Below are 21,242 nucleotides of genomic sequence, written 5' to 3' on the forward strand. Positions count from 1 at the left end.
TGGAGATAAAATCCTCAGACGTTCTACCTGTGGAGACCTGCTATGGCTGTGGTTCTGGGCCAAAAAGCAACAAATGGAAATGTTTGGTCCTTTTTAACTACAAATGCTGTCAGTAAAACGTTAGCATTACTACAGGAGGTGTCAGAGTAATACACCATGTTTTAAATGCTGTTTTTCTTTAAAACTCCTGCTAAACAGTCAATGTCTTTGGTGGAAAAAGGGCCTTAAATGCATCATGCATTTGTAACTCTAAGGTTTGTATGGGAGAAAAAAACCTCTCAACTCTTGGAAAGCGTTTCCTGCACAATCTGTGCTTTTTCACAGGGTTGTGTCTGTGTATCCAACAGCTATTCATGACAACTAGCACGGCAAATAGATTTCACACTCACTTTTTTTGGTAAAACATTTGATAACACATCTTGGACTCTTGGCATACACTGACAAATATGGGTCACACATTGGCAGACTTTCCACGAGCACTTTTACAAAAACTGGCTGAACGGTGGAACAGTGGTTAGCGCCCTTGCCTCACAGCAAGAAGGCCCACTGTACAGGTCCCGGCTGGGGGCCCTGAACCAGAACATCAATGAGGGACCTTTATGTGTGGAGTTTGCGTGTTCTCCCCGTGTATGTGTGTGTTCTCTCCGGGGTCTCCGGCTTCTTCACACTGTCCAAAACCTACATAGGTTAATTGGTGACTCTTAATTGTCCATAGGTGTGAGTGTGGATGGGTGTGATTGTGGCCCTGTGACAGACTGGCGACCTCTCCAGGATGTCCCCTGCCTTTGGTCACAAGTGGCCAGGATAGGCTCCAGCAGCCCCATGACCCCGAAAGGGACAAAACAGCTTTTACAAAAACTATTAGAGGACTTTTATCTCTTTGGTAAGTATAAAAAAGAAAACACTATTTTTTGTTCTTAAAATCCCCAAGTTACAGCTTGGAATCAAGTGACAAGGACTACCCAAACTCCTCCTGAAGATGCTGCTGATTTTCATCTGATACTAAAACGAGAGCTTTGTCTGGCTCCCTGAATCACTGATGCTTCTTCTCTAGTGAACAGCTTTTCCATTTGTGGCTACAGCAAAAAAAAATAGTTCTTATGTTTCTCGAAGGCAGAATTTCAGGTGAGAACTTACCACCCAATGCTTGCTTCATCACGAAATCCATGATTCCTGCAGTTTGGTTCTGATGTTTCTCCTAAAGACTGCTGAGCATGTAGCCACCACAGCTGCTGATGTCAGAAGTCCTTCTCACTTTTCTTGTCCTTTGTTGTGATGTTGAATCTCTTCACCAGATCTGCCAAACAGGAAAAGGTTTTTAAGAAAGAAAGAAAACATGAGAAAAGTAGCATTAATTTTCATTATACCACGGTCTGGGTGAATACTCGATTCTGATTGGCTGCTGGGTGTGCATTAAAACCTGATAACCGCACGGTGAAAAAAGAAGTTCCGGTCACCTAGCTTAAATATTATGTATCACTGCACCGGCTTCTTTAAAACAACCTTTCGCTTCATCATCTGGACAAAAACAAGCGGTAAGAGGAGAACTTTCTCTCTGAACTGATGCTTTATTCAACCCATCGGAAAGATCAGTCGCCGAATCTTGACTGCAGCGGTGATGTGGCGCGACGCGGACTATTTGTAACGCCGCATCACATTAAAAAAAGTCCTCTTTTTGTGAGAAAAGTGATCCAAATCGGAAAAAAAAACAAGAATTAAGGACTAAAAACTGGTTAATATGTATTTCTTTTGTAAGTGACCATGGTGTAAGCGGGTTAATGGCCTTCAAAGTGTGCATTATTACTTTTTAACGCACTTCTTCGGACGGTTCAGGCTTCCACGATGTGCGTTAAAAAGTAATAATGCACACTTCGTCGGCCATTAACCCTTACTTAAGTAACTATAAATAAGTGCTAAATCTTCAGTTCAGCCACATGTCTTTGTAATTTACGCTCTCTCTGATTATCATGGACTGATTTGTGTCGGTTTAAGTGTATACAGTGGGGACACATCGTAGATATTAGCAATACAGTATTTTTTGGCACTCTAAGCCCTCTTAAATGCATTCATGTATTTCAAAAATTTGACAAGATGACTGCGCCTTTAGAATCTCTTTATATATTGATTAGTTATAGTTGAGCTTACTAGTCTTGAATTGCTTTTGAGAAGTACACAGCGCTCTGTCAAGATGTACTCTGTTTTTTGTTTTTTTTACGAGTGTTATTGTAAATACGCTAACGTGCAGCAGTGTTTTAGCACTTCTTTTATTTTTGCATGTCCCTAACAAGGTTGGGAGTTTGTTAGTGGGGTCACAGTAACATTGTTGTAGTGGTATCACTTTTTTATCATGTGTTCCTAACAAAGTTGGGAGTTGCAGGTATCGTAAACACGCTAGCATGCTTAACGGTTCTAAGCTTGCTAACATGTGGCGTGTCACAAACAAGTTCTAGAGTGATACACATTTTCACGTAATGCACCCTATAAGTTCAAAACTAGAGCATTCATTGACAGTGTGGCTTGTAGTGCAGCAACGATCAAAATTGTTGTTTAACTTCTTAAAAACAGTAAAAAGGAGCAACAAATTCGAGGGATACATTTAAAAAATACTATTTTAAACAGACTTTGTCTTGAAGAATACAATACATTGGCAGTCTTGCAACTTTTTGAGTCAATTTTTTAAGAAAAAATAAAAAAAACATCTCAAAACGTCAACATCCTCTAATCGCTTTGCTGCAAAGTTTGGACAAAAGCTTTCTCTTGTGAATGCTAGCATGGTTATTGTAGAAAAGGAGGCAGTAGAGCAGCTCTCCCTTTAGGTAGCTCTTTTTTAATACACAAGAAAAAACTTTCACTGAAAATCGTTCTTTCAGTTTTTTGTGCCAGGACAACCATAGAAAATGCATGCAAAATAGTTGAGGGACTGATTTTAGTAGCCATAGCAACCATTCCAATTTGTTATTTCATATATCAGATATTAAATCTTGTACGTCCCTAACCCCCCACGAGTACAGGGGGAAAACTGTAAATTGTTTTCCACTATACTGGAATTAGGGCAGCACGATATGAGGAAATATCGCAATATGCAATATTACTGATCAGTATTGCGAAGATGATATAACTTGCAATACATGAATAAAAAGAAAACAACCAAAAACATAATTTCCACTTCACTGCAACAGTTTATTTTAAGTAAGAGTCAACCCTAGTCTACATAGGAGGCCAACATCTAACATAAAAGAACTCCATCCAATGGTCAACAATGTGAAAGGGCTCTGATTGGTCAAATGCATAAAGGCATTTATTTGATTGGTTAAATACTTCAAACTGCAATGAGATTGCTTTAGCACATTTAAGGTAACAATTTATTGCAATTTTCGCAGTCTTTTGCGCCGCTTGATATCGCGATAAAGATATATTTGTGATTTATTTTGCAGGCATATCTGGAATTATTTCATCAAGTACCAAAGAAAGTTCTACACTTTTGGCTACATTGCTCCAATGAACATCTAAAATGTCATAGTATTTGTTCCCAGCTCCTTATTAAACAAGAACATGTTCTTAACATGGTTAAATAAAGCTTTAATAACAACAAAAAACACTATTTATATGCAAGCAGCAGAGACCCCATTTTCAGGATTTAAATTCTGCATGCAGCTGAACGGTGGTCATGAGAGGACCTGCAGCCGCACCTGCTGTCCTCGTCTGCCCTCGCTGCTGCTCCCGTATCTGTTTATTCGCTCAGCAGTGATGAAATCCTCCACATTGATTGGCCCTTGGCGACCTACAACAGCCTTTCTATTTCAAAGCAGATCACTCCCCTCGCTGGCGCCTGGTGTCATTTTTGTGATGCCAATATTTGCCGGGGCTGAATGGACCTGGATGAAACCGTATGGGGTTGCAGACTGCAGTTTGTTCAGGGATGCGAAGAAACTGTCTGTTTTTAGCTGTGTCCGAACGCTTGAGGGGATGGGCCCCCCATTCCTCCACGAGGACAAAATCCAGCCTAAGGTATTGCAGATGTGAACATTATCGTTGTTGAGCATCCCACACCGTGTGCAGGAAGAAGCTGCGTTCACAGACAGAAACCCATCTAAAGTCTGAGTCGGTCTTTCCAACATGTGTGGAAACGTAGTTATGCAGTTTTTCTAAGGTCGGATCAAATCTGTGCACAAAACTGAAATATTCACTGGAAGAAGCAAAGAAAGATTTCAGTGAGGGAATATCAACAACAGAAGAATAAATCAGCTCAAAGAGCTCTCTGCTTTTTTCTTTTTCTTTATTAGCATCCAAATGTCGCTTTTAAAAAGTCAAACTCCAATCAATCAGGTTTATGCAACATTGCAGTTTAATTTTGATTAAAACTAATTTCATTATAAAACTATAGATTTCTCTACTACAGAAAAAGGCCTCCTTAATCATAGGAATTTGCCAATTTCTTAATTAAACGTGTTTGCTTCTGTTCGACTGGGCTTTTAAATATTAAGTGCGTGGAAAAACAAATAATGTGAATAAATATAGCACTTTTACTGTTAGAACTTTTTATTTTATGAAAACTTTGTATTCCCAAAGTTGCAAAACAAATATTTAAGTTTTTTTTTATTTAACTTGTCTTTTATTAATGAACTTAAAAAAAGTATTCTTATGATATCATCTTTACTTTAAAGTATAAGAAGATTTTTTATCCTCAAAAGGATCCTACCATCGTCAAAATGGTCTGACCTTCCTAATCTTTTTCTTTCCTCATAATTTCTGTACATATTATCATGGCAAAGAAACCACAGAAAGAATCACAGACTTTTGCCATTTTAAATCATGTTTATCTCATTTTAAGTCTTAGCAAAGTCCATATGTTTCCTTATGTCATGATAGCTCTAACATTATTCTGTTTGATATGTAGAGCTGACAAACACAGAAGTAACACATGACCTTCCTCCAGCTCCTCTTCTTCAGACCAGGTTATGTAAGTCCTTATCAGTGGGCGGTCGGCTTTGGACCGGAAGCTAAAGCTGCTCTCCATCACACCGAACTTCTTCATTTCGTTGATAATGAAGGAGTTTTAAATCCTTACATAACTTTTCGTTTACTGCCAAGAATTCCGTACAATCACTAGTGACAGCACCCGAAGGCAATCCACATCCACCAGCACCCCAAACACTTTCTTCTAACTTTTTATTTCATTTCATAATCCCAGTGGCAGTGGTGCATGGCGTGGGATAATGTCATCACGGCTGAGCAGGACGCCTCGCCGATCCTATCCGGTTAATTGGAAGTTGTTTCCGAGTTTCGTGGCCGGAGAAAGGCAGACAGGAGTCTGTTAATGCAGCATGTCCGTGAGGGGGGGAAAGAAAGGGACGAGCTCCAAGGGTGGTTCCCTGTAGTATGTGTGACTTCAGGCATGACGGCTCCATTAGTTTGGAGCCAGCTTCACGTATTTAGTGCTTTCTATTTACCCATTTTCACATAACAATCATGCACAACAACCAAAGGTTCAGTGTTTGGTTAAAAAAACACTTTCATGTGACTACAGTGGCCCGAAATCATACCAACAACTCTAAAGGAGACAACGCATCTACCCTAGAATGTCCCAAGATCCCTACAACTATCAGACAGAAGTCCACATCTTCTGATGCAGAAATGCTTCCTAATATACCAGTAGGACCCCTTAACTATCACCAACTCCTTTCCATGGCAGTAAATGTGAGTACACAACACCAACAGGCTCTAGGTCACCATATTATAACTGGAAAAAATGCTTTATTGTCAGAGCTGATCATGGAAACTACAAGTACAGGTTCCTGAATAATGATCCATCTCCAAGTCTTTATATTTCCAGTAAGATCAATTATCACCGTGGCACAAAACCACAAACTCCAATCAGCGTAAGCAGAAAACTACAACGGGATAAATCAAATGTTACGTAAAACAGCTTGCCAAATTTACATTACGTACATGCAAATTCTCTTGCAATTTCGAGTTTCTCTAAAACCCATAGAAAAAAGAGCGACAACATCTGCCAATCACCATGTTCTTCTCCTGAACAAACACAGCTGCACCGCGGGCTTCAGAAGAAGAAAACACTGCAGAGCGGAGTCAGGATGCAGCGGCTCAGTCTGAACAGCAGTAAATACACCTGAGTCACTATTTGTCCAACTGTACTTTGTATTTTTTTCATAATCATTTTAAATTTTCTCCCGTTTAATCCAATGACTCGGGTCGCGGTGGGCGGGGCTAATCTCCGCAATTTGAAGCCTTCTGTTCACATTGATGATTAAAATTATTCTTTGACAGGTACAGAAGTTATTTGTTGAAAAAAAACGTTTCTAAAGTACTTTTATTTGTGAAACAAAGCTTGAGGCTGTAAAATGGTTTGTTCTTTCTTTTCAATGTATAATTGAGTATTTAATTGTATAATAATTGTAAAAAAAAAAATAGAGGTTTCTACTTCTACTTTCTACGGATTTTGCTTATCACGGGTTCTTTTTGGAACGTAACGCCCGCGAAAGACAAGGGCTTATTGTATTGATAATTGAAAATGAAGCTTAAAGGGTAAGAATTAGCAAAAAAATGAAGAAATTAATAAAGAAATTATCAAAGTTGACCATAAATAAAGTGAAAACTGCACAATAACAAAAAAAAGTTATGTTTGTGAAAAATTCCAGAGCCGGGTATCGAACCAGCGAGCTTCTGCACCAAGGATTCCCCATGTATTTAATTAAGGCAAAAATCCTGGAATATTTTGAAAAGTTCAAGGATTTGAAGGAGCAAAAGTCAAAGCTGGAAGAAACTGAAAGAGTTGAACATTTGAATAGTTGAATGGTTGTAATAGATGAACAATTGCAGACGGAGTTAAGCAGAAAAAATGGTGGAACATACTAGAATAAAGAAAGAGAAACAGGAAAACAATGGTTGAAGGATTTATAGCATTAAACGTTTTTGTTAAAAAAAAAAAGTAACAGCAGGGGGAAAAATTAACTAAAATCTGAAATGGAATTTGGAATGAAAAAAAATCAGAGATTTAATTTTTTGACCATACTGCCTGTTTCTGACTGGAAGCTCATTTTTATGTACTTTATTACTTTAATGGTGTACAATTATTTAGCACTTTTCTACATTTATGAAAGCCCAAAGTGCTTTACAGTCACACACTGATGGAAGCTTAGTTTCACGTTGAGCTTTAATGACTCACAAACAGAGAAGTGGTCCTTAACTTAACCCTTTAACACCATAGTTGTCACTGGCGGCAGCAAACAAAACTCACCCTCTCAGAACTACCTTTGACATTTTGATGTAATTCCACTGAATTCTTATTCAGAGAACTTCAGCTTAGTTTCTGATATGCATCACTTTGTCCGTAGAGTGATATCGGCTTGTTGTTTAATGGCGCAAAGCCACTTAAGTCCACTTCCGAATTAGCTGGAATTACATTAATTGAGTCATTGGTTGAAGGGTTATGGTAATTTAAAGTGTGATTTAGTTACAGAGGTAATTTAAAGGCTTAACAGATTACTAACAAGCACCTTGTTTCATTGTCAGCCATGCTTGTCTTGCATAGCTGCTACATGTTTTGGGAAGGTTTGGTGTTTGGTGATGTCCCCGTGGTCAAAATGGAGTCAACTAAAACCTGGCTTTACATTAGTCCAGTCCATACTTATTTAATTTAACTTAACTTAATTTGAACAGAGTTTATAACTGGCAGGTTAAAGAGCTTTTAAGACAAAAGTTTTCAATTCAAAATTTCCCTGTCTTGATTTCTTTATTGTCTCCTTTAAAATTCAAACTGGGACTCCATCACGCTCTTCTGTCCCCTTTAGCCAGTTTCAAAGACAGAAAAAAACCAAAAATCACTTGGTGTACAGCTAACGCGCCCAAACACACCAGGTTGTCTTTCAACCTGTGGGTGACACAACACTGACAGCTGACAAATGCGGCTGAGTAGCTCGGTTGGTAAGGTGAGCGGCTACCATGCATGAATCCAGGGTTCCCGGAGGGGAAGAAACAATGGTACTGGGGGCAATTACCATATCAATGACGAGCAGTTAACATCACTCAGTGAGGGTCCTTGGGCAAGGCCCTTAACGCTACTGCCTCCCGAGCGAAGTTCAGTTGCAGCTCCCCGCTCCCCCAGGGGATGGGGTCAAATGCGGAGAAGAATTTCCCCATAAATAAAGGATAAATAAAGTATACGAAAAAAAAAAAAAAAAAAGAACCGAGCTTTTCTTCTTGTTTTATCCTTCTGCCACGATTCCCCTGAAGCATTCTGATCCGTGCGGTTCGTGAAGTTATGTCCTAAAAACTTAAAGTATTTGTTCCCACCGGAATCGATGTTACTTCATCAGTTCAGCTTGATTGTTTCTTCAAAGCAAACGTCCAAACGCACTGAGGGATGGAAAAGGTGGAGAATCCCAAAAAACTCTCGGGCTACTTGCTGTTCAGATGCTAGTTGTGTTTATTTATAGGTATCTAGGAAAAATAAGTCAGAATTACTGACTGCTTGTTGCAGAGATGCTTGTCACCCTTCAGTGATGTAAAAAGCCTGTTTCATTTGGGGAGATCTTGCTTTAATTTTGCTTTCAGCAGTTTGGATGCACCTTAAAAAAAAGTTTGGATGTTTAGGCTGTAAAAGTTTATGGAGAAGGTTCATTCTAAATAAAGCTCATTCTGATGTCCCACATGGTTGAGAACCAGCCCCTTTAGGAACTGCCATGTTGGAAATGCAATAATTATAACATCACTTTTCACAGCAGAAAAGTCTTTTCAACATTTCTCTGGAGCTTAGTGACAGATGTGAGAAAGAGTTAGGCTCCTGGTGTCCACTTCTCTGTATACAGTATTTCATTCATTGATTCATGTTCTAAACCCGTTTTTGTCCCTTTCGGGGTCATGGGGTTGCTGGAGCCTATCCCAGCCACTCGTAGGCGAAGGCAGGGGACGTCCTGGACAGGTCGCTAGGCTGTCGCAGGACTTTCTCGATATCCTGAATAAAAATGTTGAGAAACGAACTTGCTATAAAAATAGTACTGTTATGAGCATAAAAGCGGATCTTTTGCCATTGTTTTAAATAATGTCATAAAAAGTGATTTGAATTTATGTGGTTAAAAACAACAACAACCATATGGAATTCTGCAAACCTGATAATAGTGGATTTTTATTTGACAATACCAAACGTCTGTTGTGCTTGTTTCTGAGAGATTCCTCCCCCACCTGCCAACAGTTCCCTGACTCCACTGATTCCTGATTGACTGACACTCGGCTGAAAAAGTTCCACTTTTCAGAACTTCTGATACAGACAGAAACAATGCAGAACATTTAAGGCTGAAGCAATAATTCAACCCATTTTTTATTTTTTTACGGAATTCCGTCAAAGCTTCATAATGTTTACAGTTTAGGTCATTGACGTAGAATTTTTTCCCCCCATATCTTTTCTTATTACAGTAAAATTAAGTAATAGTAGATACTTCAGCAGTGAGGCGGTGTCTCAATTATAAAAACACGATAAAAAAGGATATCATGTGTTAAGATCAGGTGTCAGTGTTCCCTCGTTATAAAGCCGTTAACCTAGCAGTTTCCATGATCTAATTTAGTTGTTTTTTTTCACACCACATTGTGTACTTTGTCCCGATTGGCTGTAGTCCATTGTCAATCAAATCTCCTCTGTGCCGGTCTTTTGTTACAAATGCGTTCAGTTTGCCAAATCTACATAACTCTTTCTATAATTCAGTCCTTCTCCAATCCTGGACCTTTTTTTTCTATAAAGGTTTAAACTTTTAGAGCTTAAACTTGAAAGAAAACATTCATGTCTGTTCAAGAAAAGTGTAAAAAGTGTGGACAGCTTTAAAACATCTAGAATAATTATTAAAATAATGTGACTATTTCGCAGATTTAGTCTATTGTGGGTTATTTTAAGAACGCAACTCTTTGTCTTATGATACAAAATGACCAACTGATGCTGCAGAAGTCACCAAAGTCAAATGATGAATGTTGCAGACGTGGCAGGATGAATAATTGATGAACGGATAACATTGTCGCACGCTCCCAGATCTGTCAGCCAGTGACCTCGGCACTCCAGCACATTATTTATTCATGTGACTTCCTGCCAACAAATTATTCCCTCAGCACAGACTGTAAGGAAGCCCAGGCGTCTGTGTCTTCATTTCATTTCTCTTCTTAAAAACTGAATGTGGGTCTTGAATAATAAACGGGTTTCTGTGCAAGGAGGCTAAATTTAACTTTAATCATCTAATTTTAGCATTAATAGGGCATAACCGATTTTCTTTGAGCTCTGTCACTATGCAAGTAAATTACTGATTTCCACTGGCAGCACTCAGTCATATACTATTTCAGCCCCAGATATGATTGAATTTTTAATTTTGGTTGTCCTCTCCATTTTTGAGCTGGTAATAGATGGCTGCTAAATTTAATTTACATTCTTTTTTTCCTGTCCTAATTCATTTATCCCTTTTGGGTTTTTTATTTTAAACTGGTCAAAAATATATTTTGACACACTTTGACACCATTTATGCTAACAGCAGAATTTGCATTTTTTTTTTTTTTGCATTGGTTTGATCAGGAATGGGGGGGGGGGTTAGCTATCTAAATATAAGTTCTTTTCAACCGGTTTTAAGTGAACCTGTAAAATAATCGGACAAAAAATGTCTCCTTTTTGGCGTTTTCTCTGAGTTTGTCAGTTTACAGGTTAATTTAAATGTGAAGTGTCTCTTTTTTAAGTCAACAGAATGCTATTATACTTTCATCACATAACCCTTGTGCTATTCTATGACCCCCCCTTCCATTGACGTGTTCTCCCTTCCATGACAAAGGTGGATAAAGGTGGAAAGATTTCATGTAATCCATGGACACCAGTGAAGATCACAAATCATTGAAGAAAAAAGGTTCAGAGCTCTGTCTAGTGGGTCTAGATGACCCCACTCCCAATGTTAAAGTGCCTAGGATAGAACAAGGGTTACTCCTGATTTGATCTAGTCATTAAATTGATCTGAAAACGCGCAGCAGTTCTGAACTGATCTGTGTGGATTTTCCAACTCCAAAACTTGCATGTGATTTCTGCAGAGTAGAAGACGAAAACCAAAACAAATGACGGGGTTTGTAAAGTCTACAAGCAGACAGCGCGCCGACACAGACAGATGATGCTTTGTTTGACATTTTTGCTGCCTAACGTGAAAGCCTCGTCTCAGATCATCCATCAAGCTGTCTCTTCTGCAGATCTTAAACTCATGTTTATAAAGAAACAGAAGTGCATCTGAATGGATTACCTCTGTGTTGTATAAACCATATTGATAATGGGTAGGGGTGTAACGGTACACTAAAATCTCAATTCGGTTCGTTCAGAATTTCATAGGGCTCGGTTCAATACATATTCGGTATTTGTTCGGTGAAAAAAAGGCAGAATTAATTTCTTGCAAAATGCATTTATTGGTTTTATATAATAATAAAATTAACCTATGTAGGTGATCTGCTATATAAAATAATACAACTATTAGCTACGAACCAAAAACTCTGGATCCTTAACACTGGCCTGAAAAAAAAAAAAAAAATTAACTTGCACTTTTTTTTCTTGTAGACCCGATTTTTTTCATTTTCATTGTTATCTGTGGCCTATGCTATCTTCATGTAACAATAAAATAAAATGTTGAAACACAGCATTCAACTTATCCAATTGTCTTTTCCTTTCATCCAAACAATTCCAAAGTCTTTCCACATTGGAGAGCGCATGGAGATGGGGGGGTGGGGTATCTGCAGAATCATGCAGACGTATCATGCCACGTCTCCGTGATACTATTGCTCACCATCACCCGTTCACCTAATAGCTGTTGAACCTCCTGCAATGAGGTTTCTGACCGTGGTTGGAAAATTTAGGGGAGATCCTCTCCACCTAAGGCAGATCTTCCATTGGGGTTCACTTCCCCGTTTGGACCCTCAGAACCTCCAGAGCGGGCTAATAAAAGAACCAGTCTTCGTTCTTTTATTACTGTTCCGGTGAACTGAGCAGCACACCCTGAACGTGCGCTCACACTCACACTGTTGCGCTGCCACGCTCTGCCCCCCCCCTAAATGCGCTCGAGTGCAGACACCATTGAGCATCTCAACGGAAACTCGCGATTAACATTAGTTTTGCCTCGGCGCAAAGTTAATACATTTGGGGGGGGGGGGGGGGGTAAACAAACAAAAAAAAAACGAAACGGTACAACACTGATCCGAACCGAAATTGTTGTACCGAAACGGTCTGGTCCAACTACGTGTACCGTTACTCCCCCAATAATGGGCATGTTGAGACTTAGCAGTTGTAGCTGAAGTATGTTGTTGTTCACCTTTCGGCATTATCCCTTCTGGGGTCGCCACAGCGATTCCGCATCCACTGTAAATTTATTTTAAAGTTGATTTTTGTTTGGTTCACAGTTCTTTGAAAGATAATCCAAATCAGCAAAAACTGAAACCAGCAGGTCAAACCCCTTAAAGATCAGAAAATGGAGTAGACTAAAATAACTGGAATTGGTGCATTTCTGATGACAAGTCTTTCATTTTAAACTCAATGATTTTAAAGCTTCTTCTGATGGGAATTAGCAGGGAGAATCTAACAACCAGCCCTGCCACAGACCGGGGGCCTGTCCAGCGTGAACCCCGCCTTCGCTCAAGAGTAACTGGGACAGGCTTCAGCAACTTTGTGGCCTTGAAAGGGGTTCAGCAGGTTCAGAAAATGGATAGATGACAAGAACCAAATATCTTCCCAGAACTTTCTGTTTTAGACATCATGCAGACAAACAATGCTGAGAGAAAGAGTGACGAGGCTTCTTGTAAGGCAGGGGTGGGATAAACGTTTTGACTCGTGGACACAAAGGCTTGTAAAATTTGACAGATGGGCTGGACCTGGGGGGGTATTCCAGAAAGCAAGATTAAACTCCCCTGACTTTAACCCTGAACTCTGGCTGAAGTCCGCCTGAACATGCTTACTCTGGGTATGTCGGTTCCAAAAGACTGGATATGAGTTAGTGTTAGGGGTGTGACGATCACCGCATCACCGCACGTTTTTTTAATTTTTTTTTAAAGTTCTGAATATGGTGCGTGATTGGAACTATAATACACGCTCCCTCTACTCTACTCACACACACACACACACGCACGCACGCGTGTGGTTTCAGCAGCACACACACATCCTAATTCTACAACAGAAGTTTCCGTCTTGCGAGGAAATACGACAAATTTACTGGTTCCATTAATTTCTATTGTATTCATTTCCATTACGAGCTGTGTGCGTTCTTGAGTGCGCGACACGGCCGCTAGGATTTTGTGTTGGGGGGGTTTATTACTGTTCTCCATCACTCCCTAACACCAATATGAATATCACTACATGTTTTGTTTGGGAACTATTTTGTGCAGCGCAAAGTTACGTGTCTGTATAAACAAAGGTTAACTGCAACACAACGCCACCTGCTGGTTCATCACAGCATTGATCAAAAATCCCACACCGTCACAGCTCTAGTTGGCGTAATTACGCTCGACTTGGTAACCCTGGGTTAATGCACCTGCACGTCAAGTACATAGAGACATTCTCAATGGATCGCCGATATCCCGAGTCACCATGGAAACGCGTGAAGAAAAAAAGAGAGTGCTATATTTTAGTGAGACGGAGTCTGAGATTTTAATGACGGCGTATGAAGATTATATGTCCATCAAAAAAGTAAATCAAACGGATCAGCTTCAGAAAGAGTTTCTGCTTAGAGAAAATTAACGGAGCAAACACACAAGTTTCTATCTGATTTCCAATTAAATTGTGATGTATACATATATAACTTATCCAACTTAAATGAATTGATTCTATTGGTAACAAGCAATTGAGTTAAATTTATTCAACCTAATTTCTTATGTCTATCCAACTCAATAATTGTTTATCCAAATCAAATTTACATTCATTCATTCATTCATTCATTCATTCATTTTCTATTTCGTTTTTCCCTTTCGGGGTCACAGGGCTGCTGAAGCCTATCCTGGCCACTTGTGGGCGAAGGCAGGGGACACCCTGGAGAGGTCGCCAGTCTGTCGCAGTCTGTCACAAATTTACAGATTTATCTAACTAAATGTCATATTACTCCAATTCAGTTACATGTTTTTCCATATTAATTTATTCTTCTTCTTGAACTCTCATGTGTCTAAATTAGAGGCTGCAGATTTTCTCATTTTTATAAAATTAAAATAAATGATACAGTGTGGATTTACAAGATATACCATGTATTTAATTATCACGACTCTGACTGTAACTTCAGTTCTTATACCATACAGTTGCACTAGTGGTGCTGAATGACCTCATCCTCCTCTTCCTCCCTCTCACTCATGGTGCAGAAAGAATTAAACATAATTGGGTAAAATAACTCGGCTAAACACAGTAAAACAGATTAACAACTGAACACATTTGGACAAAAATCTTCCCCTAAACCCAAATTCGTCCAGATAGGGAAAAGGAATGGTATCCCACAATTCCTTGCGGTGCCGATGAGCAGCACCAAAGTTACACCTGCTTAACCCTTGTGTTATCTTAGATGACTCCACCCTTACATTGACGAGTTCTCCCTACTATGACAAAGGTGGATAAAGGTGGAAAGATTTCACAGCACAAGGGTTACTTGAATTGATTTGAATGAAAGTAAAATAAATGTCTGATAGCTACGTGTTATTTTTAAGATGACTGAACTAAAAAAATGATTTATCTTAACTGAAGCAAATAATTAATTTAGATCAAAGTAAAAAGTTTATCTTTCCAACGTCCATATGTGGTCTTATCACCCTCTCATGGTGGAAAAAGTATTATCTGAGCTTCTTCATCCACTAAATCATCTTCAAATGGACACGCCATGCTGCTTCACCTCTCTGAAAACAAACTAACCTTCAACTAAACCTGCTCCAGACCAGTTTATGTTCAGAGCATGAGTTGCTATGGCAACTACACACCCTGAAACATACCTCCATTTTTGGAACCAAAAGCTGAGGTTATCAACTTCCTTAGCCTCAAACTTACCATGGTGACTAGCATAACCTGCTTTCTGGAATGCCCCCCTGGAGCAGATGCATGGAGTGTTTTGGTAATCCATCTCATAAGAGAAAAAATAACAGAATCTGGACGAAAACATGCTTTCATTTTGATTGAAACTTAATATATACTTTAAAACAGAACATTTTGGAGTTTTTATTTCAAAACTGTGGCTTTTGTTCTCATTTTAGTGGAAATTGCACCAATGGATTGATGTCAAAATTAGATAAATGCTGTGTCCACGGGGTGCTGGAATGATGGAAATCCCACATGAATGTCGGAATGACAACAAATCTTCCAACATCAAATGCAGAATAACTGTCTGCACCAATTTATATTGTGCCATGTCGGGTAGATACCAGAAATTCAGGGCAATTAAAACTTTAAGGATCATCAATATAATTTTTTTCAGTTTGGCCAGCCTGATAAAGTGGTTTTAAAGGAAAGAAGGACGCATATGACCCCCGGGCCATAGTTACCCACCCGTGTTCTAAGGCTTTTCAAGTTGCTGCATCCCATTGAAGGTTCACAACACTCATTTACCATCACTTTGCTCCTAAACACGGGTTTTCACATGAAAAAAATGCTTTATTTATTTAGATAGATTAGATAGAATAGATAGGGCTGTCGAGAGTAAAAGTGAGAGAAAAGGATTGGAGGTTTTTCTATTTATTGAATGTAGGCATGTTGTGAATTACTCTACAGCTATCAGCTGCCAGTATGGTATACATGTAGTATGATCTGCTACTAACATCCCGTGTAATCTCTACTCTGTTGTTCCTGCAGCTCTTTCTGTCGCTTCTGTTTGCACATGTCTAAAACAAACACATTGAGTCTGCAGCTGGAAATGTTCTGACAAACAACCTCTATGAAGATCTTTGGAGAAATAAGAGTATAGTATAGTCTAATACTTTTTACATTGTAACATAGATGATAACAGCTTAATTTCATAAATTAGCAGCTGATGAAAGCGATATGTTAGGAGTTCCAAAAGAGTAAGATACTCTGTATGTGAGGTGCTGAAAATACACAAAAATGTATCAATTGAAATTATAACAAGTCCTAAAATTATTCAATCCTAAAGTACTACTCTTCATCCTGTCACTTTTAAATAATAACCCCAACCTTTCAAGAACTCTTCTGAATCTGAGCTTTCATTTAAGCCGTTGAAAGGCTCTACCAGTGGACCCGGAGATTAGTTTATCTTTATTAACCAGCAGCTGTTGGTCACATCCTGCAGCTCAAATTTCCAGCAGAACAAAGCCCACGAAGGAGAGGAGCAATGAAGGAAAACGTCAGGCAAGGGCAAGAATCCAACATGCTCTTCTTGTTACATGTTGACTGCTGTTCTTTAAAGAAATTTAAAAGGTACACTTATGTAAGAGTCGTAGGATTTTTCAAGACTGAAGGGAAGAAAACATCCAGCATTTTATTGTGAAATACAAGAAAAACAACACAAAGCTTGTTGGTGAACAGAGAACAGCGACAATGTCAGAAAGCTGAACAATTGGATTAAATTTGCATGAAACGCCTTAAAACTGAAAAGTCAAATAAAAAAGTAAAATAAAAACAGCAGCCGAAGCAAAAGCAGCTGGTGATGGAGTGGAACCAAACAACCAGTGACATTTTCAGAGTGAACTCACTCAGCCTGAAGACAAAAGAGCCAGAAAGACAAAAGATCCTCCAGCACTGCCGTACCTCTGACAGAACAAGAGACTGTTCGTTTGTTGACATTTCATCAGCTGCTAATATTTACTATGTGTACTGATCCAGAATATCATTCGTTGTCTAGCTTCCTCCCACATCTACTCACAAAAGTACTTTTTAAAGTTTTACCATCAACAAAAAGCATCTCACAAACTTAAAACTTTTTCAGTAAAATACCGTCTTTGGCTTTATTTTGAAACATCTGACATCAGCATAGTCTAAGAGAGACAAAGTAGAAAGTCACAAACAATTAATATCACATTTAATGCACATGTGAAATGATAACCTTGAAGTTTAAGTGGATAGAATAGAATAGAATAGAAAAGAATAGAATGCCTTTATTGTCACTGTACACATGTACAATCTGCATCACACGTGCATGAAGTGAAATGAGAGCCGATCACTGTTCAGTGCAGACATGCATGAGAAAAGGAATTTCCAAAAAATGTAAATTCACAAAATGTACAATAAAAAATTACGATAAATAAGTTTTACTTCCCACAGTGAGGTAGGTATTGAATACTGTGTGATTCTCATCATTTGGAAATAACATTCTTTGTTTTTCAAATCTGTTTCTGTCCCATCTGTTACCAAATAACTTTGTTTTCGGTAAAGTTTTACAGTTTAAGATCCTGTGACCTGAAGCAGTTTGGATTCTGATGAATAGATCAGGCTCCTATTCAGATGAACTGCCCCTGCAGATGCAGTCCACAGGGGCAGCAACCAACTCCAGTCCTTAGAAAGCTAAAACTAAAAAAAAACTGTTAACTTAGAGATGGTTGTGGGTGAAAATCCCAGTAGATGGGCAGTTTCTGAAATACTCAGACCAACACATATGCCACGTTCAGAGGCACCTAAATCATCTCTTTCCCATTCTGATGCTCGGATGTCTACATGCCTAAATGCACTGAGTTGCTGCCATGTGATTGGCTGATTAGAAATATGGGCAGTTGTACGGTGTAACTAATACAGCTGCCAGTGAGTGTAGAATGTAGGTAAAGACATGTCATATTTAAAAACAGTAAATCTACAGACACTTGGTCCAAAACAACCAGAAGCAAAATCTGTGGACTCTAAATCTTAGGAACAGTGTAGAGAAGCGGAAGGCCATGTTTGTGCCCAGAACAATGGGCTTCTCTGTGATTTACTGTATAGTGCATCCAAACCTCCCCTGCATACCGCCTTAAGGCAGTGGAGGATGGAAGGAGGCAAAGCAAGCCATACATCACCATCCAGCCATTCATCCATTTGTCTAGCGGTTGGGTGACTGAAAAAAGAGAGAAAATGAAAAGATAGAGCGGAAGTGGAGAGCAGGAGTAAATGGATTGAAATGAGGACGAATGCAACGAAAAGAGGGGGAGGAAAAAGAAAAGGACAAAGAATAAGTTATAAATATATGAAGGAGCAAGGAGGGAGAGAAGATATAAGAGGAAGATGTAGTAAAGGAAATGTAAAGTTTAAGGAAACAGTGATGGAATGAAACAAGGGCATAAAAAAGTGGGTAATCACTTAACGGCACAAAGAAGATCAAAGATTTTACTACTTAGAAAGTAGAAAGGTTATTGTTCAAAAATCAGTCTTTGCTATCTGAAACTATTTCCTTTTGTCACCAGTGGCAGCAAAAAAACACACACTCTATGAACCACCGTAGCTTCATGGCAATTTACGCAATGATCGTGATTCCAATTCCCATATCGGCTCAAAGCTGCCGTTCTGCGCGACAGAAACCGTTGGAATTACGTTAATCGCACGAACGGTTGAAGAGTTACAGTAATTTACCATCACATCAGTCCTGTGCTCAGGTCTCTGCTCTGGCTTCCTGTAGCTCAAAGAAACAACTTTCAAGCAGCTCTGCTTGTTTCCAAGTCTCTCCAAAGTACATCTCTGACATGTTAGCGTCATATGAACCCTCTGGGACTCTGAGGACCTCAGGGACCGGCCTCCTGTGGGGGCCCAGAGTCAGGACTAAACAAGGGGGAATCAGCGTTTCAGTCTTCTGCAGCTAAAAGCTGGAACAGTCTCCCTGAGGCTGAGAGACAGACCTCTACTGTGTTAAGGTTCAAATCCAGACTCAGAACATTCCTGTTTAGCGTGTTTATAACTGAAGGGTCCTTATCCTCACCTCTGTCCATGTTCTTCTCTCTTTGTTTTCTTTTAAAGTACATTTTACAATGATTATGTATGTTTTTAATATTTGCACTGTTTTGTATTGAGAGTTTAATGCATTTTCCTGTTTTGTGAATCACTTTGAAGTAAGAATTGTGCTTCACAATTCATAGAGCAATCAGTGAGAACTGTAGCTACACGTGGATCAAGAATAGAGGCAAAACCTTTTCATAAATTCCCAAATTTTTAGTTGATAATTAATTGAGGCTATTTTTGTCTTCCTATAAATTGGAGCCACAGTAGCAGCAAAGGATGGATCCAGCTCCAAATCGCAATAAAAAGACGCCACTAAAACAAGTTGCTTTTGACTGAATCCGCTCAAAAATACATTTCAAAATCTTTCTGAAGTGGTCCCTGACTGGGCCTGTGACAGATGCCGCTTTCCCCCCGCCCCTCGCCATTTTTCCTCGTCAATAAGTCTCATTTAACGGCCCCTCCTCTTTCCTCCATCAGGATTAAGAGGGAGAAGCTAAGTGGCCATCAGACTGCTGGAAGGGTGGGCGGTTGTGTGGGCAGGCGCTTTGTACACTTCCAGAGTACAGAGATGAGGGCTGCTGGGAGATGGAGAGCTGTACTTACCATGCAGCAAAGCACCAAAAATACTGAACAACTCCAGATGGATTTCAGATGTTTTCCTTCGCAAAAAAACCAAACGTTCTGAGACATCGGTTCTTTCATAAGAGTATTACAAAAACGTCTTCTGTTCTTTGAGCAAAGTGTCAAACCAAACACAACAAAAGGCACGAAACTGACTAAATCTGACAAATTCGCTCTGATGTCTGAGGATCATTACCCCACTGCTGCGCTTGGCGGTTCCTTTGACAGGTTTAAAATAATATTTTTCACATAGTCTCTTTTTGTTATGACAAAACATTGGTTAGTTTGATTTTGATCTAATTTGTACTTGAGGTTAGTCCTGTCTGGATCAGGGGTCGGTTGACATTTGGCGTTTTGGCGTATATCGGTGTTGGCCTTTTTTATTGATCCAGTGAGCTGATATAAGGTCAACGGAAAAATTAGTCTTAGCTCAAATGGCAAATGTCACTCCGTGTCCGTAGGTGTTTTCCCACCCCTGGCATCATCTGATTGGTTAGTCAGGGCGCGACACAAGAAAGAGCCGATCAGAAGCACCAGCTGCATGAGGAAGGATAGGGAGATCAGAAATGGGGTCCTCCTCACACAGTTTTCAGCTTGGAGAAGCTACAGACACGTCCCATGTTGGACATTGGTAAACACATTAAAAACTCTACCAAAACTATTATAACCGTCCCAGTCTTCCACATCTCTCAACTTCTGGTAGCATCACTTATTCCGAGCACAAAAATCATATCGTCATACAGTAAACATCAGCTGTGCTAGCTTGTAGCATCTTCCACTGTGAAGCAGTGATGCTGGCAGTACAGATATGAATTAAGGCCCGTACACACCGGGACGAATATTCGCCAGGCGTTATTCGCCAGCGTTTTTCGTCACGTTTTTTGTGTTCACACCCAGGCGATTTTCGCTGACGATGAGTGGAGTGAACATGCAATTTCATTCCCTGACATTAGATGGCGCTTAATGTAAAACAGAAATACTCCTGTACACAAGGTGGCGCTGCGCAACTTTACGCTTCTTAAAGTCGCTTTTCACTCAGAAGAAGAGAGCAAGTATTTACGCGCTTGTCAGAATCAAACAAAGAAAACATGAATATTTCAAGCACCAGTTGCTCCAACTGGTGCTTGGTTCGGGGATATTTTAGAATGTCCGTCATTATTGCTTCGCGGCAGTGTAGACGCTACTTGGCGTCTATCTTCTTCGCTGGTATGTGTGCTCAGCAAGGCAGTTTTGTGTTTGAGCGCCCCCAAGTTGTGTTTTACTGTAACTTCAGAAGCTCCAGACACGTGAGCAAAAGCGCCGTTCTCATTGGTCGAGTAGATTTCGACGCGACGCGTCGAAAAAAAAAAACGAACCCGAGGCGTTTTTTTTTTTCGACGCTTTAACGCCTGGCGTTTTTTCGCGTCGGTGTGCACACTCTCATTGGTGCCCTTTGTTTAGTCACGAGGCGTTAAACGTCGGCGAAAATCGCCGGCGAAATTCGTCCCGGTGTGAACAGGCCTTTATGGTGAAAGAATAAAAAGCCAAATTCAGCCTTTTTTATAACGGAGAAGCACTAAGATTACAAAATATGAGAAGCAGCAGAACAGCAAAGCAATAAAACTGGAGGGCAGTAACGGTCACTTTGTTTTCTTCTGTGTCAACTGAGAGATGTGAGAACACAGAACATGAAATATTTTTAGATTAGCTGTTTACTGTAGCTGTCTATGATAGTTTCCTGTAGAGAAAATCAGGA

At 39.6% G+C, this 21,242-nt stretch overlaps 1 protein-coding gene across 1 annotated transcript in view; it reads right to left on the minus strand.

The window, feature by feature from the left end:
- cplx2 (complexin 2) overlaps positions 1 to 21,242 on the minus strand; it is a 53,731-nt gene that overhangs the window by 12,461 nt on the left and 20,028 nt on the right. The window contains exon 2 of the mRNA XM_023959414.1: positions 1,138 to 1,297. Coding sequence (XP_023815182.1) covers positions 1,138 to 1,168 — 31 coding nt within the window. The 5' untranslated portion in view covers positions 1,169 to 1,297. The remainder of the gene's footprint in view (positions 1 to 1,137; positions 1,298 to 21,242) is intronic.

This window comes from Oryzias latipes, chromosome 10 (genome assembly GCF_002234675.1).
Source record: "Oryzias latipes chromosome 10, ASM223467v1".
Lineage (NCBI taxonomy): Eukaryota > Metazoa > Chordata > Actinopteri > Beloniformes > Adrianichthyidae > Oryzias > Oryzias latipes.